This window comes from Aptenodytes patagonicus, chromosome 8, assembly GCF_965638725.1.
Source record: "Aptenodytes patagonicus chromosome 8, bAptPat1.pri.cur, whole genome shotgun sequence".
Taxonomy (NCBI): Eukaryota; Metazoa; Chordata; class Aves; order Sphenisciformes; family Spheniscidae; genus Aptenodytes; species Aptenodytes patagonicus.
In genome coordinates, this window is record NC_134956.1 from 19,623,622 (window position 1) to 19,649,133 (window position 25,512).

The 25,512-nt window shown below is 41.2% G+C and overlaps 1 protein-coding gene across 1 annotated transcript in view; it reads right to left on the reverse strand.

The window, feature by feature from the left end:
* Positions 1 to 25,512, reverse strand: part of MDFIC2 (MyoD family inhibitor domain containing 2) — a 52,169-nt gene that overhangs the window by 21,193 nt on the left and 5,464 nt on the right. Inside the window, exon 3 of the mRNA XM_076345877.1 lies at positions 746 to 775. Within this exon, the coding sequence (XP_076201992.1) occupies positions 746 to 775 (30 nt within the window). The remainder of the gene's footprint in view (positions 1 to 745; positions 776 to 25,512) is intronic.

Below are 25,512 nucleotides of genomic sequence, written 5' to 3' on the forward strand. Positions count from 1 at the left end.
TCAGGTTGGCTCCACCTGGGGCTCTCCAATTAAAGATCATCATCAGAAGTAAAGGGAGCAGATAAACATTACCCACTTTGTCTGTGGCTGAGTAGGATGCAGATAAATTGGCATATCTCCTCCTTCTAAAGGCTTTCAGCTGGTACCAATTGGTTCGAGAATCCTCACTCAGGAAAACATCCTAAGCTGGGAAGGGAGGGGGCCATAGGCCTTCTTCAGCAGATAAATAAAGGTAAGAGGAAAAGAGCAATGTTATGGATGTTCTCCAGGTAAGGTGCAGAATCAGCAGCCCTTGTAAGGTGACTAGGTGTCAGTTTGGGGGTTGCCTGATCCCAAAGTAATCCACTGAGGTCCTGCAAATTGGAATAAGCAGGTTTTGTGTGGCTCATAGGCTGACCCTTTTGGGGTTCTTACTCAATTTTCATAAGAAAATGGTTGTGAGGTTAAGAGCTCATTATCCTCATACTCAAAAGCTTGTAGGCTTAGCCCACTGCACAGCATTTCTATGCTTGTTCTGCTGTTTTGAGTAAACCTTAAAATGTTTAAGTCATTAGTATAAATAATAGTCTCATTTTAAAGATGGGCTGAAATCTGAAACAGATGATGAGTCAGTATTAAAGCAAAAAATGTTGCTCATGTTCCCCGTGGGATTAGAATAACTGAGCCTGTTTTCTTGCATGAAAGGGGCCGCTTCAGTAGTTGCAAAGATGTGGTGCCATGCCCTATGTTCTGTGGGGGGACTTACCTGGGCCTCCAAGGATGGGGCTGTTCAGTTCTGGGAAAAAAAGAATGGGTGAGGAAGGCTTCACTAAGCAGGAAAAGCTCCTCAGCTGGTGATGTGGCTTTGTTATCCCACATAGGCACCAGCACTTTGTAAACACCTCAAAACTGTGTTGTTATCAGAGGAAAAAGATAAGCTACTGGGGCTGGAGACTTAGTCCCCTAATTGACTTCACAAGTATGGAAAAAACAGCTCTTAATAGAAGCTGGGAGATATTTCTTCCCTTTAAGGATCCAGTGTCCTCTGGCCTCTCACTGAGATGATTTTTTTTTTCCCCCAGTGGATAGAGCCAGTTTTCATACGGTCAACACAACTTGTCTTACCCAGAGGAGCAGAGACTCCCCAAGGATCCTGACTCACTAATGCAGCGCTCATCCTGGAGTTCCTAAGTGAGTAAAGTTTAGGTTTTTTTACTATGTCTTTTTGGTGGCTCATGTCTGAGTTGTTTTCACGCACCTGATCAGTGAAATGGTTCTGCCTTGATCCATAAAGGACCATTCTAATGCCCATTAAAGCTGATGGAAACGTTTGGCTTCAAGGCATACTATATCAGGTGTTGTATCTGCTCCCTGCGCCAAATCGTGAAAATTTTAATTAGGGAAAATCTTCATTAAAATAATCGCAACCGAGGAAAACGCTGGTAACGAACCTCAATACAGACCTCATCACTCTGTGTGTGCTTCATCACATCCCTGTTCCTACCAATGGTATACATGAAGATGCTGAACTTTCAGTTTTTGAAGCTAGCAGAATAAGTTATTAAACAAAACCACTGTAATACATGCAGTCTAGTTTCCTGAACCATGGTTTTAGGATATGGTGGAGGTTCAAGCTTAGCTCACCCATCTTTATTTTTCTGTTTCAGCATGGCAATGTTTCCTACGCTTTTAGGTATATTAGGGTTTTGCACTGCCTTTCTCCACTGTGGTATCCGAGTATCTCAAAATCAATAATGATGGCAAAGTAGAAAACCTCATGGTGTTTGTAGCGCTATGCATTTCTCCCCTCCTTGGAGGGGAAGACATAGGTCTTATCTAAATGACTGAATACTTGGGTGACATTGTGATCCCACTGGATATGGGATTTTGTGCCACACAGGGGTCACTCAAAGAAATAATGTTCTGCAGGTTTTTTTGGTAAATCTGGATCTGAATGCGAATTGTGAAAAACACTAGCCTACCTCGTAAATCTCAAGTTGTGCTTGTAATAGTGGCAACCAGAAGCTTACTTGCTTATAAAATGAGGAAAATAAGACCTGGAAATAGTTTTCAGATGACAGACAGGGTGCCATGGTCCTATTTCCAGGCTCTTGATTCAAGCATAGCTGGCCTTTCAGCAGGACAGCATCGAAGCTCCTCATGGCATGGGGACAAGTGTGCTTGTAGGCGAAGGCTTGTGAGTCTCTGACACTACGCCACAAGCAAGACCTGGAGTCCCTGGGGCATTGTGTGACTGACAAGAGATTAATTTGCTTATGCCACCATGCAAACCACACTACCCTCCTACCCTTCAGTGATCCACATCCTGTATTGCTTTGCCTGGTACGCTGCTAGCTACGTGCTTTGGGGATGTGCATAATGAATTACTTGCTCTCATCTGGACCAAGGTCCAGAAAGTTTACTTAGAAATCTGTAGATATCTTTTCTCCCTTTTCTTCTATAAGTATCTGTAAGCCAAGCTTTATGTGCTCTTTGAGCTTTACTAAAAGAACAGAAACACATGCCTTTTTCTGTGCATTTATTTCAAGCCATGATTCTTCTGGGAAGTGTGATTTGTTTACATCTTTCCGTAACAAATGACAATGGTTAAGGTTGCATCTCTGCCAACCTCTTTCTAAGTGGTTTCAGGTAGTTTACTTAAAGAGGGATTATTTCATCTGCCACAGCATATGGGGCAGCTCCGAGGTAGCGTCTAGCTTGCACAGAACAAGACCACTGAACATTATCTTAAGGCAGGAAATTTAAGGTCCAGTAGACAGTAGGATCACAAGAGCATAGAGCGATAGTTTGCAAGTGTGCTGCACCTGAACAAAAAAGAAATTGCTTGACTCTTCCTTTCCTGATGGTACCAGAAAGACTGTGAAAAGCTAGCAACATCAACCGCCCATTGGAGGTGGTGACTGCTTAAATCCTGGCTGTCCCTCAGTGAGTGTTTGCACTAACCGTTTAATTCTTGTGTGCGTTATAATACCCTACGAAGTGGGGACATGTATAGTTCCTAATCATATATGATTGTTTGGGTGCTGAAGTCATGTCTGCAAGTTAATATACGCTTTGTAAATGCAGTTGTCAATGTCTTGTGGTTGCCTTGTTCAGCTTCAGAAAGAGTCTTAAACTCTGATGCGACAAACTTCTACAGCTATTACAGCTTATGGTCACTAGTTAGCTACAGCAGGAGGGTCAAACTTTGGAAACTAGTTTCTTTCCAGCCTGTAGGCTTCCTCCTCCTTCAAGTCTGTTTTCTACTCTTGCCAGTACCCTGCCTTCTGTTTAAAGGCATTAGTAATACCAAATAAAGCTGAAGATGCTTGTTATAACAACTAAGTTTTTTTTTTTTCTTTTTTAATCAGAGCACATGCTTATGCCAGGCTTGGTATGAAGAATCTGTGTATGTGTCTGGTTTAGGGCACAGTTAGTTATGTAATGTAGGGCACATTTGTTATGTAATGAACTAGCCTTCTAACATATAACTTTGCTTTTAGCCGTACAATTTACGGGGAGGTTGGTACGAGCATCGGTAATCTAATTTTTGCTTGGTTGGTGGTGGAAATATAAAGAATGGGAAATAAAAGGCTATTGCCATGTGTGCTGAATTGTGGTGTGGTTTGGTAGCAGCAGTTGTCTTGTAGTTAAGTGACCATCAAAACCTTTCTTGGGGTGGCAATAAATTAAAAATCTTCAGAAAATATATCAGTTTTCAAAGAGTAAAGAAAGATGCAGCAATTATTGTGGCACAGGTTTGCAGTCTGTTTCTGATTATCCTTTTGGCTGGAGAGTTGGGGTTTCTAATTGTAAGGTTAAGGAATCCTTTTTATCCATCTCTTGCCTCCTAATCCTATGCTAGACAGTATTGTTTTCTGTGCCTTTTGTCTTCTGGGGAAGGAGACAATCTCTGGCTCATGTGAACATCTTGTTAAAGTCTGCTGAAGATTAGGGGGTGTGACAGTTTTCTTGCTGAGCCCTTTTTATTGGGGATTTTTATGCTTGCTTTTCTGGGAGGTCTTTGAAATGTCTTTTATGTAGCAATCATTTCACTCTTTCTTTGTTGTCTCAAATGTTGAGGCTGTATTCTTCTCATCTGTTCCTGTTTATATTCCATACTAGCTGGCCATAACAGTTTAGCTTGAAACTATCATCACACCGCGTGCTTCTGAATCGCAGGAGTGTTGCTAACTGCTCTAGGACAATTGCAAATTTGAGCTTTATTTTAGGACATCTGAAGCTTTAGCATGGCTGTTTGGTATGAAATACTGTTAAAGAGGTTCCAGATGAAAAACAATAATCTAGGAGTTGGACGTTTCAAGTGGCCACAGTACAGGCATTTGAAAATGCTCCTGCTATAATGAGGTAGGTCCCCTTTAGTGTGGTGTTCATCATACCAGCTGTAGCTGGTATGGTAGGTGTTCAGCCTGGCCTAAACTCCTACAATAATCAATGGAAGAGACAAGTCTGTCCTGCTGGCAAGTCATCCCATCTTGACAGAAGAGTTTAAGCCAGGAAAAAATTGCTCTTTGGAAGACTTGTTTTGTCCCTTTTCTCACCTCACCCCCCCTGCAGCTGGCTACAGACAAAATATAGATAATTACCCAGACCAGAAACTAAACTTCTAGGTGACAAAAGTTAGATAACACAAAGACTAATCCTGGCCAAAGAAGTGAAAGAACTTAGCTTATCACAAGAAATTTGGAAGACTTTTGTAATTTCACATTTCCATTTCAGAGAGCTATGGGGTTGGTCAATGTACTTAAGTACAGGTAAAACACAAGATTTTGTTTCCTAAAATTTTTATTAAATCAATGCTTCTATGTCTTGAGTGGCTGTCTTAAGACATGTGGACTTCTCGTATCTTTTTTTTTTTTAAATGAGATAAACACAATATTGCTGATTAGTGCTTATCTCTGACACTCTGTAAGCTCAGGTACCAGCTGGGGAGATCCCAGATTCAATGTTAATCAAGGAGCCGGGGTTATGTAGTCTTGCTGATAATGAAGGTATCAGAGGCAGGTTTCTGAGACATTCACATGGAAAAACGGGTTGCATCACCTTCCCCTTTTGAGACAATTGAGGTAAAAATTGTGTTTTCGTGAAGCCATTACCAAAACTGAGTGACTAATGTGCACGAGGTGCTGTTTCATTTTTTTAATCTAGCTAAACTCTTATTTCACTGAATAGTGCATCATATCTTTACAGAGGAAGAAGCTACCTGCTTAGATGCTTATCTTTTGCTCCAATAAATACCTTCCTAAAAGCAGTTTTTTCTCTCCCTATCAAAAATTTGCCCCATGTAACGCAGCATTTCCACCTGCCTTTGCTTGCAGCCTCTCTAGCCTAATTTTTAGTGTCTAAAGCCATATATAATATTGTTCCATTTCACACTTAACCACAAAACCCACTCTTCCAGATATGACCTCAGTTTATTTTATATTGCACATCTTTTTCTTAAAGTATTTTATACATAGCATAATAAGCAATGATACGGCACTGATGTTTATCAAAATTGTTTCACACTGTACTTATTTCTATTCCTGTCTTTTGGATCAAGTGCAATACAGCTGCAGATTAATACCACCTTTTAAAATAGGTTTAATGTGTTTATTTTCTTACCACACTCACTCCATCCACTAACTTATTATATGGATTATATTAAATGGGAATCTTGTGGGACTATCAAAGGGCATTTATTTTCTATTGAAATAACAATTAAGATAACATGCAAACTAATATAGTAATCAAATAAACCTGACAAATAACAAAAACTTTTTTAAAGCTGCAGAGGCATGCTAACAAATCTATTTGATCAATGTATGGGATGTGAAAAAAGAGGAGACAAGATTGACTGATGAATAAAATGGAACTGACACAAATAGGCTGACAGCCAGTCGCAAGTCTCTTTAGGGCAAATGCAATTAACTTAGAATAATAGACTCAAATTTGATGGTTAGAAATGCATTTTTATTAACAATCACAGCCTGAATCATTATGCACTCTTATGAATAAAATTGTAGTTATACTGGAAGTCTGTGTATACATGTATGCATGTACATACAAAAAAGCCTTGTTGAAGGAGAGCTTTATTTTTGTGACAGAATAGCTGCATGAGATTTAAAATATAAAGCATACACAAGTATAAATCTAAATATTCAAACCAGTGGTATAAAAACCACATATGTGGTATGCTAGTATTAATGATAAAGGCAATAAGCATGGGTCCCAGGACTGCTTATTCTTTTGGGATGTGAAATTGCAATCAGGGATTTACAGATTTCATTCTGAGGCAGAGAAGTCATTACTAGAAACATAAGCTCATTCTCTTTACTTTAATAGCTATTTTAAATCATTCATTTAAAAAATACATTAACTATTTATTGTATAGGCAGTACATTTCTATTGGCATTCCATTTTTATGCTTTTTTATAATCCTTTTTAACAAATTATTTTATTAAAAGAAGATTAGAATTAGCAAAAGGATCCTACCAATTCTTGAAAATGCTACTCTTGAAGAAGGATATTTCCCATTATTAACAGGTATGCGGCATTAAAACTTTAAAGGGAGGGAAGATATTCCATTGCTAGTATGTCCTTTTTCTTTTGACCTTCATTGCAAAGGCTGATTGCTATTTGTAAATTACTTTCAAAATTATTAATCTCATTTAATTTCTGAATAAATATATAATCTTCTTTTTTTCCAAAAAAAAATCCTTGGGTTTTAGATATGAAAAGAGCTGCCTATAGGATATGTTATGGTGCAGATGTCTCTTATTTGTGGGAAAAGATAAAATATACCACTTAATGCAGAGAAACTCTACATGGTATTAGCAAAGTATAACATGAATATGAAACCATGATACCTGCAATGCTTGGTGCTTAAATATCTTGAGAAAAAAGGTGTAATGGTAGGAAGTAAAACCGCACTGGAAATGATTTAAATCCAGTGTTCTCCAGCTCAGTGTCCTTGGTGGACCACTGGCTGGCCAGGGACAGGATAGCGGCAGAACACCATGCTCTGTAGCTGCCTATAGCGTGAAGAAGCTGGTGTAAAACATCATCATGGTTCTCAGTTTCTGCAGTTGCTGAACTGCATCCAAGAAGTCAACCACACTTGGTTTTCTCCACTTCAAAGGTGGTTTTAATCCTCCCCATTTCTCAGACATGAGAAGTGCGCAGATGTACTGGGAAGGCAGACCGCCTAGTGTCTGGTGGGGGAGAGGACCATGGAAACCATTGAGAACAGGGACAGCGTGTGGCTGGGGAACAGATTTTTTCTGGTAAACACCTGGTGTCTGGGGAATTTGTAGGCTGCCATTTTGGTTTTCTGCCTCTAATTAGCCTTAAAGTCATTGCCATGAGGGAAAAAACTTCTCAGGGACTCCAACGGTTGCTGGAGACTTTCCAGCCATTTTTTTTTTCTCCTCTCATAATCTATTCTAGATACTCACAGCAGCCCACCACAACACTTCCTGAGCTGGCTTCTTGAATAGCTGGTACTACCTATTCTTAGAGATAAGATGGATGGATCACATGTTGTTCTAACACCACCAAACCTGGTGTGTGCCTAAAAAGGGAATAATACTGTTGGGCCTGGCATAGTTGTTTTACTTTGACACAGAAATTGTTGCAAAATGCTCAGACTTGGACTGCTAAAGATTTGTCACAAACTGCATTTGGTGTAGAGGGAGTTTGAGCAGTAGTCAAATTTATGTTATCTATTCAATTTCTCCTTACCCTCTCCGTAGATGTGTCACTGGAGACTGATGGAACAAAAGTTACTTCTTGAATGCGATTCCAGAAAAATATGTGCTCTTTTATGACCACAGTTACTTAACATTTTAAACGAGAAACAGGTCTTAAAATAACTTATATGAAAGTTTTAGTAGGTAAACAGACTAAGGAAGAAAGACCAGATGATCTGTTGATTTAAACGGGGGCAGCTTCTTTGTAGACAATGCACAACTAGTACAGGGGACTGGGGCTGCGGGCTCAGTTCTTCCATCTTGTTGGTTTTAGGCTAGTGGAATACCGGTGAACTCCACGCAATGTTTCCTGATGTATGGTGATGTAAGGGAAAGGAGGCTCAGGCCCGGCATGATGATAGACTAGTTCTCCACTGATGTAATCATCCAACCAGAACAAGAATGACTCATTCCATCCATAAATATCTTGGGGCCTGCTTCTGATCACGTTTAAATTCATTCACACCAACCTCATCTCACTTGATTGAATGGGCTTACTCCTGAGTTAGAATGATACATGTAAGAGAAAATCCAGGCCCTTAAAAAATCAAATCATAATTAGTTTCTTCTAGTAGCTGCTCTATTAAAAAAAAAAGTCAGATCTTTCAAAAAATATATTAGATAGCAAAAGAAGACGCTTTTAAGTGCATTAGGTTTTTTTCCTAACCCAGCAGCGGTAGACTTGTTATTGTAAGTATGATACGTCACCATGTTTCTATTGGCATTCAGGCTCCATATTTTTATATTCCCTTTGCTGAAGTTATTTCATTAAAAGAAGATTAGAACTAACAAAATGTAACTACCAGGTTTTGAAAACTCTTATCCCGAGAACGATATTTCTCCCCAGCACCTGCCACTTTTGTTCTACTCCATCTTAAACCTATTCAAGTTCAGAACGCCGATTTCACCATTTCATGCTCCCAAAATATTAAAAGATTCCATTCCCCGTTGGTTTACGCTTTCCTCGGTTTTTATCTGCTACAATAGTTTGGCCAAGATGTTCTCAATGAAACAAAAATGCTTTCGCTTTACTTTCTGTTCACCTCATCCTCGGGCAGGTGCCAGGCAATCTGCGGTAGCTGTTGTGCTACCTGAGAAGTGTTCATATATAGAAACACCAGGCCAGCCTCCGTTGTCACGGCATGGAAAGCCAAAAATAGATGACATGAGAACACATTTCTTCCCATGAAGATTTCTGCAGCTATGTGAACAAGATAAGTAGGTTTTAGTGTTAGAAGAGAAAAGAATAATGTTGGAATGAAGAATCTAATATATATTTATATTATAAAAATAGTCTCTAATATATTTGTTTGATTAGATAGGGATAGTCAGACATTTGAATATTCCTCCTCCCCCCAGTGATGAGGGTTCTGCCAACAACTGGTCCTCCGTGTCAGGTGTATGCCACTTCCTCCTATTAGCATGGTTGGAAAGCCACAAAAAAGTAAATTGCTTACAAAAGCTGTGTTTGTAACATATTTAATTGCACAGCACTGTTTTGCTGTGTGATTCAAGACTATCCCGAAGGCTGAGTTGCACTAGACATCATATTGTGTTAGTGCCACTGGCATGGGGGAAGTTGGTATATTTTAAAGCCAAGGAGTGGTGCCAAAAAGAATCTGAGATGATACGTCTGGAAAGGACCTCCTAGTTCAGCTAGTGCCAGCCTGCAAGACATGAAAACCTCTGTAGGCTAATCAATTAGGTGTTTTCCCTCTCATGCCGCCTTAGACGCCATCAGGTGACAGTGCCTGAGGCAGAGCATTGCCTAATTGTCCTTGCTTGGAAGGTATTTTCCTATCACCCCAGCTACATTTTTTTTTTCTCTTGCCAAATAAGCATGAGGGCAGGTGTCCTGCTGTGGAAGTGGAAAGACATGTAAATGGGGTAAGTAATTCCAAGTGGAGTAAAGCAGTCAGTACTGCAGGTTCTTCAAAACTTGATTTTTCTGGAATAATTTGATGTTTCCTCCCTGGTCTTGGTGGTGCTGCTTATTTATGCTTTTCTTCACAGTAAGGGGTTATGTTTTGTTCTCTCACATGTGGTTTTCTTTTCAAACTGAATTATTCTTAAAGATGCCAAGGCAATTGCCGTTTCAGTTAGGACCTAAATTTGCTAAGGTTTGAGAGACATTTTATTTCTAACAGGCAGTGTCAGTGATGATAAAACAAGTGATTGATTCTGCTTTAGTTTTTACGATAGTGCTAATAAAGTTCTCTGGCTCCCAGATAACATCTAACAGGCGCTATACTGCAGTGCAAAATTATGGCAGCTGGTGGTTATTGTCCAGTAAATGTTCAACATATTTTAGTAGTGCCTTAGTAGAAAGTTAACTGTAGTGACTGGTGATTTCTGCCATGACCAAAAATCTGTCAAACTAGATGCTCAGTGCAGATACAGTTGAAACACTCCTGTCCCTAAAAACTTGATCTGCGTAGGTAACTGAATCATGATGATTTTACAGATGATAAGCTGTGGTGTGGACACTGATTTTTTTTTTCTTTTCTTTTTTTCCCGGAAGAACACAAAGACAGTCTAGGAATAGCCAGGTACCAAACTTTGTTCTTTTGAGTGTTAAATGGATAGTAAAAAGCATATTTTTCTCCAGTTTTAAATAGTCTTAGTTATAGCTTTCAACCTCTATATTTCTTAAAAATCCTTGCTTCATTTTCTTCTGTAATCAGGGAGAGGACTGCATTGATTCACTTTCTAGGTGGCTTTCCAGCTGTGTATAGTGTATCTTTTTAATTCCTTCAGGTTCAGTTTGAACTGTTCATAGAAGAACACTTATGTAATTTCAGTGAATCTTCTGATGTTCTCCCAAGAGAAGGTGAATTTGTGAGAGTTATCCATTATGCTTCTCTTAAAACAATCTCTCCCAAAATATTAAGGAAGGAAAACCACAAAACTGCACTAAAATGGCAAAACACACCTGTATAAAACACTGCTTTCTTGTGAAACTAAGCAGAAGAACTGTAACGCCCTTGAAATTCAGGGTAGTCTACAGACTTCTGTGATTTTTGGGAACAGGCTAGTCCAGTACGATTATCCCGTCTGACTAGAGCTCATAGAACTGTCCTCAGTAGTTTTTCCTTCAGAGGGATTTATTCTTCGCTGCATTAGCGAATGCAGTCAAACCCCACTGCGTATCACCAGAGGCCCCCGTCTTTAAAGCTAGGTGCTGCTCCCTGAAAGCCAAAGGGAGTTTTGCCATTGACTTTGATGAAAGTAGGAACAAGCCCTTTATTTGCAACTTAAAGCAAGTAGGTTAGAATTATGAAGAATGATTATTTAAAATAGCAATGATGTAATATCAGTGTCAATTCCATTATTTTAACAGATGTAAATTTGCTCTGCTCTTGAACTCTGGTGAATTTTAATGGCAATATTAAAGAGATACTATTAAGACTACTTAAAAGAACTATTTGTAAAAAGTGTCTCCAGTTAGGGGGGGAAAAAGTTTAAATTGCTTTTTTATTCAGTCTGCACAATTATTTATTTGAATGGTTTTGTATATTACATATTAATATGTATTAGAAGCTGAAAATATCACACAATAATTCCAATAGTCATTGGATATGGAGAGCTCGCACTATTTAGACAAAGCAAGCAGACTTCTTATCCAGCCATAGTTTAGGTAGTCTTCACCATAGGGGAAATAACAGTTTTATGATGTACATTATGGACAATGTAGATGAAGAAAGTAGTTGAAAAACAGCTGTCTAAATAACTTTAGGGTAAATTTACATACACTCCAAGGCAAGTGCCATGTCAGCTCCAGTGTTGTACCTGGCTGATGATGACTATTGTCACTTTCCTGGCAGTCAAAGGGAATTGAGGATTCCGAGGTACTTACAGGATCTGGTTCTAATTTTACGCACAACCCACATTCCAGTGGGTTCTCCGGTGGGAGAACGAGGTCAGTGTGGTCAGCCCTGGAAAGAGACATCTAAAAACTTATGTACAAGGCTGTTAGCATCTACTGTCTCAAAAGTGTTGTATTTTCTGGAGGGAAAGTTCAGTTTTAAAACCAATTCTAGGGCCACAAGTCCAGAGCTCATAAAATTAAACGGAAGATTTTGAACAGGCTGGCATTGCACAAATTAGGTTATCACAGGCCAAAAAAGAAGGTGCTGCCACTTTTTTTTTTTTTGGAAGAGAGTTGGAAGAGTAATAAAACAAATACTAGAAAATGAGACTGAGAGTCAGGGAAAGCGAGATTCTAATAATTCAGTACTGGCATTTTTATGTCAGTACTTTCTGACATAAAATCAATGGCAGTCCTTTGTGATCTTTACCTCATCTACAGCTACTAATTTTGCGTGTTACAGTTATTTCTGTTTATTTCTTGAAAACATGCAGAGCTCACCTTCATTAAGAAGTGCTGGGCACTGGCAACCACAGTCAAGGGTCTCGCTACCCAGAAAGCTGGATATTTAGAATATGTATGTATTATGTATATGTAATGTATATCTAATTTAGCATTCGGTATAAAAGTTTACTTTGTTACTGTCTCAATCTGTAGGATGCCTCAGTTCCTCAAGACAAGTTGTGGTATAGGGGAAGATGAAACAAGTTGGGATCTGAACTGTTCTGAAGTTTAAAAAGGCTCTGGGCTGAGCTTTCACTTGGTTCGCTGTGGAGTATGTTCCTGTCCTGATGTCCAAATCTAGGAAAGAATTAATTTCACACTTCTAAGTAATCACTTCACCTCCACTCCTCTCAAATGAAAAGTAAAAATTTATCATAATTTGTATTTATTTTTCCTAATCAGGTAACAAAAGTGCCTGAGTGGAGCTGGACATTATGAATTATTTGACTTAGCAATTGTTTCTTCTAAGTATTTATGAGTACAGTCTGAGAATGCATTCTTGGAAGTATTCAGTTTTGATCAGAGAAGAAATGTCTCTTTCCGTTAGTTTTTATTTCTTCCTCTTGCTGCAGACAAGCCAGAACATTACAAAGGACAAATCCCTGAAACTTTCTTCAACTTTCCCTCGGGGGAGGGGGAAAGCAGGCGCTTTCATCTTAAAATGGCAGTCTTTCAGTTGTGCAAAAAATGCCTTTCATTTCTGTAAAAGCCACCACATTGAAAAATCTAGGCTGACCTATTGTGGCAGGAGAGAAGGTGAGGGTCTATTTGACTGTGTAAACTCACATACAGATAGATTTAGAGATCACAGTGTGTACATGAAATCTCTATGGGCAGCGAAGGCTTTTTTCTGTCAATGGAAGCACACCATGACAAACGTTTCTTGGTGTTATCTCTGGATATAGCATTGTTTTCTGAACCCCAGAAGCCCCTAGAACCCCCCAGAACCCTAGAACTGCCCTAGAACCACCCAGAACCCTAGAACCCACCCTAGAACCCTCTAGAACCGCCCAGAACCCTAGAACCACTCTGGAACCGCACAGAACCCTAGAACCATCCAGAACCGCTCTAGAACGACCTAGAACCGCTCTGGAACCACTCTAGAACCACCCAGAAACCTAGAACTGCCCTAGAACCACCCAGAACCCTAGAACCGCTCTGGAACCACTCTAGAACCACCCAGAACCCTAGAACCACTCTGGAACCACCCTAGAACCACCCAGAACCCTAGAACCACTCTGGAACCACCCTAGAACCACCCAGAAACCTAGAACCGCTCTGGAACCACTCTAGAACCACCCAGAAACCTAGAACCGCTCTGGAACCACTCTAGAACCACCCAAAACCTAGAACCATCCAGAACCACCCAGAACCCTAGAACCGCTCTGGAACCGCTCTGGAACAACTCTGGAACCGCCCAGAACCCTAGAACCATCCAGAACCACCCAGAACCCTAGAACCGCTCTGGAACCGCTCTGGAACAACTCTAGAACCGCCCAGAACCCTAGAACCGCTCTGGAACCACCCTAGACCCACCCAGAACCCTAGAACCATCCAGAACCACCCTAGAACGACCCAGAACCCTAGAACCGCTCTGGAACCGCTCTGGAACCGCCCAGAACCCTAGAACCGCTCTGGAACCACTCCGGAACCCTAGAACCGCTCTGGAACCGCTCTGGAACCGCCCAGAACCCTAGAACCGCTCTGGAACCGCTCTAGAACCCTAGAACCCCCAAGACCGACCTAGAACCCACCCGGAACCCCAGAACTTACCTGAAACCACCTAGAACCCACCCTGGAACACACCCTAGAACCCTTGGTTTGGGTTGGAAGGGACCTCTAAAGGCCACCTAGTCCGACCCCCCTGCTGTGGGCAGGGACATCTTCAACTAGATCAGGTTGCTCAGAGCCCCGTCCAAAAAATTGCTTCCTACCCACCAACGCTGTAATCCTGTCATAGAAGGCCACCAAATTTGTCAGGCATGATTTGCCATTTTGGCTGTCACCAGTCACCTCCTTATTTTCCATGTGCCTTAGCATAGTTTCCAGGAGGATCTGCTCCATGATCTTGCCAGGCACAGGGGTGAGACTGACTGGCCTGTAGTTCCCCGGGTCTTCCTCTTTTCCCTTTTTAAAAATGGGGGTTATGTTTCCCCTTTTCCAGTCAGTCGGAACTTCACCGGACTGCCACGACTTCTCAAATATGATGGATAGTGGCTTAGCAACTTCATCCGCCTGTTCCTTCAGGACCCGCAGAGGGATCTCATCGGGTCCCACGGACTTGTGCACCTTCAGGTGCCTTAGATGGTCTCGAACCTGATGATCTCCCACAGTGGGCGGCTCTTCATTCTCCCAGTCCACGCCTGTGTTTGCCTTCTGCGGCTTGGGCGGCCTAGCTTTGAGCACTTACCCCTGAAGACTGAGGCAAAAAAGTTGTTGAGTTCCTCCGCCTTCTCCATATCCCAGGTAACCAGGTCTCCCATTTCATTCCAGAGAGGGCCCACATTTTCCCTAGTCTTCCTTTTATCACCAACATACCTATAGAAGCTTTTCGTGTTGCCCTTGATGTGCCTGGCCAGATTCAATGCTATCAGGGCTTTAGCTTTCCTAACCTGATCCCTGGCTGCTCGGATTCCTGTATTCTCTGAATATTCTCTATATTCTCGGATTCTCTGTATTCCTCCCAGGCTACCTGTCCTTGCTTCCACCCTCTGTAGGCTTCCCTTCTGTGTTGGAGTTTGTCCAGGAGCTCCTTGTTCCTTAATTATTCTTGGGCGGTTCTGGGTGGGTTCTGGGGGTTCTAGGGTGGGTTCTAGGGTTCTGGGGTTCTAGGGTGGGTTCTAGGTGGTTCTAGGGTGGTTCTGGGGGGTTCTAGGAGCCCAACCTCCTGGTGGTTTTGCCTGACTTCCTCTTTGTTGGGATGCATTGCTCCTGAGCTTGGAGGAGGAACCATCTTTCTTGGGCTCCTCTTCCCTCCAGGGCTTTGTCCCATGGCACTTGACCAAGCAGATCCCTGAAGAGGCCAAGGTCTGCTCTCCTGAAGTCCAGGGTAGTGAGCTTGCTGTGCACCCTCCTCGCTTCCCTAAGGATCTTGAACTCCACCATTTCATGGTCGCTGCAGCCAACATTGCCCTTGAGTAACATTCCCCACCAGCCCCTCCTTGTGCAGGGGAGAACAAGGTCCAGCATAGCACCTCTACCACTTGGAGAAGGAAGTTATTTCGGTGCATTCCAGGAACCTCCTGGATTGCTGCGTTGTCCCTCCAACAGATGTCGGGGTGGTTGAAGTCCCCCATGAGGACCAGGGCTTGTGAACATGAGGCTGCTCCTATCTGTCTCTAGAGGGCCTCATCCCCTCGGTCTTCCTGGTCAGGTGCCACCTGACCCCCACTGTAGCAGACCCCCACTGTAATGTCACCTGTCCCTGCCCTCCCTTTAATCCTGACCCATAAGCTCTTGGTCGGCTCCTCATGCATCCCCAGGCAGAGCTCTGTGCACTCCAGCTGGTCATTGACATAGAGGGTGACACCCCCTCCTTGTCTCCCCTGCAACAAACCATAGTGGTCAGCTGCCCAAAGTTCATCTCCTTGGCTACCAGGTCACCCTAGTTTTGACACGACTGACCCAGAGCAGAGTGCTCAGTGCAGCCTGTTTGTAGCACAGTTGACCAAAGCAAATATAGCTCAGTATAAAATTTTAAAGCAGAACCAAAATCCAGCCTAACGGGCAAGCTTGGAAAAGATCTCCTGCCAAAAATTCAAACCCTGTTCTGCCAGTCTGCTTGTAACTTACTGGTACCCTCTACACAGTGCTCTTGAGTATAATAAATATATAATCCCATATCCCACAGTCCATTACTGCACAGTGTTTGAAACGTTCCCATTAACAAAACACAGTACATGCAGGTAAAAATATCAATGCATCTCATTAGAGGGCAAAAAAATGGAAAATATGTATCATATTAAAGCCAGGTTTTGGGCTCTTGTACGAAGTTTGAGGGGAAAAATGTATTTCTCCAGCTGGTCTCAAGTGGAGAGAAGGATACAGTTTCTTGGCCACACTAGCAATTAGAAACAGGGCAACACTATACACAAGATGTAGCCTCTAATCTAGGCCAAGGCATTCTTCATCTTCCTCTTCTATCAGAAGCAGATTCAGCAACATGCCTAAGCACGAGCCTAACTTCAAGCATATGAGTAATTCTAGTGACTTTGCTTTTAATCTTGGTCAAAAGAATCATATCTGATGTTTGCTTTTTGTCAGCATTGCATAGGTTGTTTCAGGCTGCACAGCAATCTTGAGAGTCCTGTGCTCTGATTTTCTTCAGCAATAATAAAGAACTTGTGTGTGACAAAGAGATGGAGGTGGGGTTAGAGTATGGGGGGATTGAACCCTTGGGAAAACTAATACAGGAAAACTGTATGTGATGAATACATGCATTGCAGACCCATGACATGAAAAGCAAACAGGCCAAACCACTCGAACCTTTGCGCGATAAATCTTTTCTTACCATTTTATAGGAATGCTTGAGAAAGAAATCAGTACTGCAAAATACTGGAAATTGGAAGAGGAACACTGGCATCGTTAATTTCAATGAGCAGCTTATGTTCTCTAGGTCTCGATTGTTGACCCTCTGTTGAACCAGCTTCTGCCTGGGTACAGAAAAGCAGATGTTCATTTTGTGTACTGGGTCTGGAAGGGAGCTTGGTAGTTGCTAGACACTCTGCCTGAAAGAGGAGATTCAAATGGACCAAAGTCCTTTTATTCTTGTGAGTAGATAAACAGCTCTTACCTACTCTTTCATTCCTTGGGTTGAAATAATTAAACCCATAATTCAGTGGGAGATTTTTTAAGGAAGCAGCTCTATTTGGTATAGATTTATAGAATTGTATACATCATTGTTTGGATAAATACAAGCATGTAGAGGATCCTAACAGGCTTCCTACCATGCTTTGGAGTACCTTAGGCAAAACCTGGTGTATCAGTTTCTACCTGGGATCTTTATACCTCACTGTTAATGTAGTGTTTCTGGAAAGTTCTTTAATCTATGGGGGAAAAAAAAAATAGCCAAAGAAATTAGAAGCTTGGAATGAGAGGTCTGTTGGTTTTCTGCTCACATAAATTGCCCGCAAAACACACGTGGCCCTTAAAGGGCTGTGCTGGGGGAATAATTCCCCTGGCAGTGCAGCACCACATGTTTCTGCTAGCCCATGCACTCCGTGCAGCTGCACAACGTATCACATAACGCCGTCAACTGCAAGCATGCTAGTTTGCCATTCCAGTGGGGCCCCAAATACTGTAAATAGCAATAAGTGAGAAAACTCCCTGAGACACCGCACTCGCTGTGGGAGCATGAATGCTTGAGCCAACTGCCCAAGGCTTGTATTCAATGCATGAGACTTGACAGGTGGTCGTGCCTGGCCCAAGGCACTTAGTTTGTCCCAGGCTCTTGCCATGGTTGCATACCCTGGTCTTGAGTCCAGAGCCTGGATGTCTGCCAGCATGGCTAAGAAGTTGCTGTGGCTTGCTTGGGGGGCTGAGGAAGCACTGTGGCTCCCAAATCCTCTTGCTGACATTGCACTGAAAAAATCTTTCTATGGGCAGAAGGCGCACACAGTGTGTGTGCAGCTAAGATGTTACTGGTAGTCCAGTTAATGTTTTAACAGTCCAAATGCTTTAATTGAGAAAAGCCTTGATTATATGGTCAGAACTGTTGTACAATCCACACCTAACCTTCCCAGTACCTACCCTCTTTATGTGGTGTTGTGCTTGCCTTACCCATGGAGTCATCCCAGCACCACATGATGTCCCATCTCACATGACGTCCTGAAGCTCCTGCTGTGTTTCCACCTTGTCCATCCTACCCTGCCTCCAGGTAGCCCAGGTAATGCCTACCCAGAGCGACCTGAAACAAGTGAGGGCAATTCTATAGAGCCAGCAGGGCTACCCAGTTGGGGGTGCGTGACCTTGAGTAACTCATCTGTAAGGTCTATCAGGTTACGCAGCAGAAGAGCATGAAGAAGCAATGTTGGACACTGATGGGACAGTACAAGGGCAGTAATAAGGGTGTTTTCTCCTGTCTGTCTCTTTGCCTCCATCCTTCCTCAAACTGGAACACTTCAGGAAGTTACGTGTGAATCACTGCAATGTTGCCAGTAATAGTTGTCCTAGGCAGCCAGTGGTAAGCCCAAATCTTTATCCTGAACCATTGCTGGTGACTGTACGCTGGCAGTGCCATTCAAGAGGTTCAAAGACTAGAAATGGCAAATGGTAGTGACTTGGGATGTGCAGCCTTGAAAAGGACTTGCCCTAGTATGGCTGGGCAGCGGCAAGGAGTGCTGGGAAGAGGAAACCCTATATATCCAACGTCTGCCCTGCACACAATAGAGAGCACAGTTCTCTCTCTGGACACTCCTGTTCACATGCCAGTGGGCAGGAGGTGGGTGGAGCACAGCTGAGAACTGCCAGAGCCCTGGCTCTTCTCCCCTGAGCTGCTTGCAAGAGTAACTGGCCAGATGTGAGACAGAAGATAAATTAAATAATACCTTTCTAGCTCTATAGGAACATACTTTCTCTTATGAAGCAAGAAGAGGGGGAGCGGTGCTGTGCTCATCGGGACTTCTGGCAGGCAGGGTGGGAGCCAGATGCTGGCCCAAAAGGCACTACCTAGGCACGTGCATCATTTGTTTTCCCAAAGCTGATGAGAATATATCATTATAGTTCAGTTGCTCGTAACTGAGCATTTATTGCTCAGTTATCTGGCAAGTTTTTGTTTTATGAAAAGGTATGTTCACAGATTAAAAAAAAAAAAACCTTGGGAAAACTATGGCATTTTACATATAAAACTGTTTTATTTTGTGTGGAATTTAACTGAAATGATCTTAATGATTTATGTAAAGTGAAATATTGGGTTTTCCTTTTTCTTTCTCTTTTAGCCCTGGTCTCACACAGGCATATTAATGATTATTTGTCAAAGTCACACTGTTTGCTTACAAGGTACGAAGGCTTTTTAGACACTATAATGACAGCTTTTGATTCACTTGATAATATTTAGAATAAGCCATAAAAGCCAATCTCTGAACGAACAGACCGCTTTTATTGGCTTTTAGTGCTATTACTGCTATCATAAGTGGTAAATTGGCCTAATGCAAGTAATACTGCTGTGTCATACTGTAAAAACCGCTGCTTAGTTTTTTATTTTATTTTTCATGAAAAAATTTTAAGGCATGGAGACTGTACTATCCTTCTACAACTGTTGGTGATTCCCTCCAAGCAAGAGCTGGGGAAGCTTCCACTGCTGTTTGGACTTTCTTTGCTTAGTGATTATCATCTCTGATGGAACAGGGCTGATCACAAAGTTAGGGACCAAGAATGTGAGTCAAATGAATATCTACCTGAAGCTCATAGGCTATTTATTTATTTAAATCATAAAACTATTATTAAATCATTATATATACTTAAATCATTATATACTTAAATCATTAAACTAGAAAAAAATCATTGCTTAGCTGGAAGCTGAAATGGATACATTTCAAATACTTTAAGCTAGATTTTTTTATATGTCATTTTATAATAGCAAGAGTATTTTTTTTTAAATACTAAACATTTTAAAATATCTGAAGACAATACATTTTGTCATAACTTCATCTAACCAGAATGACTACCAGGTGCCATAATTGCCATAATTGCTTTTTCCTATGATTCTTTTGACTTTCTTCTCCTGCTTCTTACCTTCTCTTCTATTGTTTTGCCCACGCCTGGAATATAAGTGTGGATTTCAGAGACTTAAAATTCCAGTAACATACAACTTCTTTTTCTCTTAATCAGGGGAAAAAAAAAGTTTATCATAGAATTTTATTTGGTTTTGTAGTATTTATAATACGAGGGAAATTGTTGAGAAGAAGCAAAGTGAAAGTGAAGAGACTTAAATTAACTTTTGAGTTTCCATTCTGTTATCTTCCCCTTTCTTCCCCTTTGCCCATGTACTATTATAGTGGACTCTTTTCAGTCACGAATACAGACTGATTTATCAGCCATGATGTAAATTTAGGACCAGCGGTCAACATGGGTGATATGTCTATATGACAATCTTAAAAGGCGTTAAACTTCAGCTTGGTCTGAGTTAAATTCAAAATTGTTATACATGTAACAGCGTGGATTGCCCAGCGTATTAGGCTTCCGTTAACCAACAAGAGAGAAGTTGTGATTTAGTTTAGTATTGACTATTTTGGTATTCGATGAGTGTGCAGAGTGCAGCAAGGTGGAAAGCTGAAAGAACAGCATCTGATAGCATTACACGAAGCAACCCTACAAAATTGTAATTACCTGAGGATGCGCTCTGTTTTTCTAAGACTCCTCTCAACTTTTTTCTAAAGTCTATTTAGTAAGAGTGGGTGTCATGCAGAGAGCCAGCATGAAGCACGGGTTAACAGAGTGAAGTTAGTTAACCTCGAAGACCTTTTTTCTGACTGTCAACACAGAAGTCAGAAACCCTAGGAAGGCTGGAGATCAGAAATACCAGTCTGCATTTAGCTTTAGTGATGTGCAATAAGAACAAGTGGTTGGGGCTGCTTTATCCGAGAACAGGGTGTGGGGCAACAAAAGATAAATGATTCTTGTTTGGGGGGAAAAGTGTAGTGTGTTTGTAAATTTAGCTAAAACTTGAATATTCCAAAGCCAAATATAACTTCATCGTGGTATACTATGTGGACATTAAAAAATTAGTCTAATGACAGAGAAAAGTCTGAGTAATAATCACTAATCTAACTGAACGCATGCTTGAAATAATTATTTACTTTCAATATGCTGTGGGAACAGGAAGAATCATATTCCAACTTTAATTTTGGCATCCAAGTATTTGTGGATATGTGATAGTTGCCATGGGCGTGTAACAAAACAGATAACTTGGTGTTCAAAGGGTTTAACCCCTTTTTGAGACAACTATCTTTATGAAGATAACACAGCAGAAAACTCTCCTTTGTAAATCTGATGTCTGATGAGTTTGCTTCAGTAGGAAGATATTGATTTGACCTGTATTTTACTCTGAAGAACTCAAGTGATCTTATTTACCAAAAATCTACACCTCTGCTTTTAAATGACAGGCGCGGTGGTATAGCCAAATAGCGTTCCTATCTGCATCTTTGCTGCAATAGCATTTTTCTTTTGAAACTGCATGTAGGCATATTTCAGCAAGAACGTAATTTGTCAGTAATCAGTTCTCGGATGTCTCAACACTATCATGGCAACGTCTGTGTTTTTCCGTAGAGCACAACAGTGAGCAGTGCATCTACCTCGCTATCTCTGGAGCCTACTGACGTATTCAGGCAGAAGTTTTTCTTCTTGCACATATTTCTGTACTGTGTATATTAATTTATGTGTGAGAGAAGAAAACATTATCATGTTTAACTGCTGCAATCATAAGCACATTAAGTAGACAGATAATAAACAATTCATCTGAATGTATGATTAAGTTAATTGTGTCTGTTTTTCTAACGTGTTTATTCAGATTAAAGACTGAAATTAGAATGAGACTATATAATCAGGAGACCCTAAAAGACTGTGTGACTCCTATAAAATAAAATTAGTTTAGGGGGATAGCAAAGATCTCTGTAACACTTAAATACCGTTTAGCTGGTAAAGAGGCCTTGTGCAATTCTCTTCAAAGAGATGAATCTCAGTTGTAGTAAAAGCTATTAAGAAACTTGGCTGACACTGAGGGCTTCAGCACCTAATTTTTGCATATGCCCTTCTGCCCAGCAGGCACCAGAGTCCCAGATTCAACCTTCTGTACAGCACATGCAGAGGATCGGGTAACTGTGAGCAATAAGCTCAGAGAGGGAGAGGTGAGGAAACAAGAGGAATTAAAGTGGGAGAACTACTGGAAGGAATGGGGAGAAGGACCACCCCAATGTACTTATGGCTGCTCCACTTGCGTTGGGCACCTCCGCCAGCCACCGCTTCTGAGGCAGAGCAGGAGGAGATGCTCTAGTCCCTTCCCACCTATGTGAGTGAGTTCCCTGTTGGTGAGAGCAGCTGGTGGATTGGGCATGGACCAGGCTCAAATCCCTCTCTGCCTGCTCTCAGCAGTGTGTTGAGACCACCTGTCTCAACAGGTTTTCCACTTTTTACGGGATAGCTGAATACTCTCTCTAGCAGGGACTGGAGCCAATCTCCTGCCCTTCATGCAGGTGTCCTACCTGCTGGGCTGTAGCGTCCTTTCCTCTCTCTCAGGAGCAATGAGCTTTAAATAGTCCATCCAGACACAGACGGTTGGGAATCTCCAAACCACGCTATTACACAGAGTATCTAATAACTGGGGATGAGAGTTTTCTTCTGGAAAGTGTGAATTTGAGTCCTCTCATACAGTCATGTGCTCTCAGCCCAGATCTGAAGTCACAGAACTACTCGCTAATCACTAAGCTGTTCTGATAAGGGGTTTATGTCCAGTATTTTATTATTTATTACTCTTAATGTCTAACTATCTTTCAATTTGGATTTAGTTCTAAATACTTATTTGAAAAATAATTCCTTTGAACCTCAGCTAACAATGAATATTTAAACTAATTCCACTTTTGGTCTTTCTCTCAACTTTTCCTGTAATATCTTTCACAAGCAATAGACAACCAGCATGCCCAGGATTTAGCCCATCCACTGCATTTTGTTTTGAGTACTTAGAAGCAGTTGTATTCTGGAGAACAATTGCAAATCTTTAATGAGATGAGGGGAGGCCCATTTTTTTCATAATCTAATTATCTTTAATCTAAATATTTCATTGAACCCCTCCAATACTAAGGATTTTGCTATACCTCTATGTGACTGTCAGTCTGGCTCTACGTATCAGCATATAATCTTGCAGGCCTGTAAAATACCTTCTGAAAACTGGCACTGAACTGCTTGCATCCATGAGTATCCTGCCTTCAAGCTTAGGGTAAATCAGGCCTGCATAGTGGTTGTTTTGATGGGATTTCTATCAAGGGATTAAGTTCTATAAATGAACTAAATGCTCATTAATAGGTTTGAAATGTCTGTTTTTCATAGCTTTTAAATATCTAATACCCAATTAGATTCAAAGGTCTTACTGTCTCCCTCCAGAAGAAACTGATGATAACCCTGAGGACATTTGCATTACTACTCCAGATTAGAAGGAATACAAATAATAATTAATTTTTTTGAGCTTTCAGAAATGTAGGGTAAAGATGACTAAAGAAACCGACATTGGGCTCCACTTCCACCTTGAAGAGAAGCAAACCACTCTGTGAAAGTGATACGTGTATTGGAATCTAAGGCCAACAACATCCCTAATAGGGAGCAGTTACCCAATCAAACACTAAAAATTATGAAGCTTCTGAAATACTTATCGCTTTTATTAGTACTGAATTTTCTTTATCATCCAGGTTACTTAATTCTGTTTAGTACAGGCATCTTTCTGGCTTGTATTGCCTTAGATCTAGGAGACCAGTTTGGCATTTGACCCTTCCATTTATGAATTGAAGTGGTAAAAATGAGACATGTTGCTTCATTCCTCCTGCCTCATTGATGCCCTAAGATGATTACAGGTATCTGTCTTAAACATACCGGGACAAATGAAATCTTTTGTAAGCCAATGCAGCTCCGTTGCTTTAATGGAATTACTCATTGCTTTGACACTGACCCTTAGGCTAAGATTTTCCGTGCACCACAGTTTGCCATCTTAAGTAGGAAGTGCTATGGAGTCCCTTGGATATGTGGATCCTGCTCTAACATGTATGTTGCTGAGAAAATGAACAACCAATGAGTGCCTATATTGTTATTCCATGTTTTGCTCTACTGACACAACTGAGGGCAAAATTCTGAATATTTTGCCCAAGTACAGCAAAGAACAGAATTGGTCTGGAAAACTTCCAGAGGTGAATGAAACAACACCTTCAGGTCTTCCCCAGCATTGGCACTTGAATGAAACAGACTTTTCTCTTCCTTTGTGGAACAAATTTACTTAAGGCAATCAAACCTAAATAAACCTTCACTTATATTTTTACAGTCAATATGCAGCATAGGAGTGTGACTTTAAACTTAACCCTATCACTCAGAGAAGTAGCACTGTCTTTACTGTATATTCATTCCACTTCTGTGGCAGTATTCAAAGTCTTACATCTCCAAGGACCCTCCAGTTCAAAGATCAAGGACCACTCAGTTTATAAAACTATAATTAGGAGCGGTGAGCTGGGACTATTGCAGATTTCATATACTCCCTCTCAACTGGAAGAGAGTCTTTAAATCTGCTGTTTTACAACTTAAAGGAGGGGTTGTCTTGATTAATTCATTTGGTCATAGTCCTGAAGCTGACAAGGCATCTTCCAGGAATTTGAGCCCCCTGGGATCCTTGTCATCAGTTTTTAAATGTGCTTTTTTTGTGTGTGGCGTTCTTATCTGGAAACAGTCTGCTTGGATTACAGCATTCATCTTATAAGCATTTGGCATTTTCTGTTACATGAAATTGAGAGGTATTTCTTTGCTATCAGTCTTCTATAAAGCTTTTCAATCCAATGACTTAATTCAGGCTGGAAGAAGAGAGTGAAAAAAGCTTCTGGACCCAAGTCAGCAAAATTCAGGAAACAAGTGTCCAACCGTGTATGTAAAATTGCATTCACTGACTTGTGAGTTTTTAGAAAGAAATTCTAAAAAAGTCATTTAGCTCCCTAAACGCAGGGATGCATGTCGGATCAGAAAACTTTGCTGAGAATAATCTCCCTGAAACCCAAATACAAGCCTCGTAACGGTTACTCCAGCACCTGCAAACCAGGTAAAAAGCTGGAAGGTTGTGAAAGAACTGGGAAATTCCCTGAGTGTCTCCAGGACAACTCTCCTTCTGCAAAACCAGTCTCGTGGCTGGTTTACTTCCCGCTTTATTACTTCTTGTAAAAGTCTCTTAAAGCCCCTGGGTAACCAGTGGGGGGGTGTGCTGGGGAAAAGGCATTTGAGTGCTGCAATATAGGAAGGTTTTGCTGTTACCCCCAGGAATATAACCCGGGACCAGGCTGTGGGATGTTTCGGTGAGGTGCAGTTAGGAATAGCCTGCTCCTCTATTGGATTTCTGGGATGTACCACTAAAAAATGTGGCATAATCTCACCCAATGGGATTACTTCTGGAATAAGGTATTATTTGAATAATGTGAATGTCACTACAGCCAGGTCTTTGATATGAGTAAATCTCCCTTTTCATATGAACTATAGTCCTTGGAGGGGTGAAATATAATCCTGAACAGAGGCTCTATTTACCACTTAAGCCCTATTTTATGGTTTAAGTGCTGACCTTGTACTGAACCTCAGTACAGGGCTGAATTTCACCCTACAGCGAAAATCTGCTGGCTAGAGCAGCCGATTAAAGAAATTGGGGCTAGACTTTTTACTGTTTGCAAGACAATGAAAACAGGC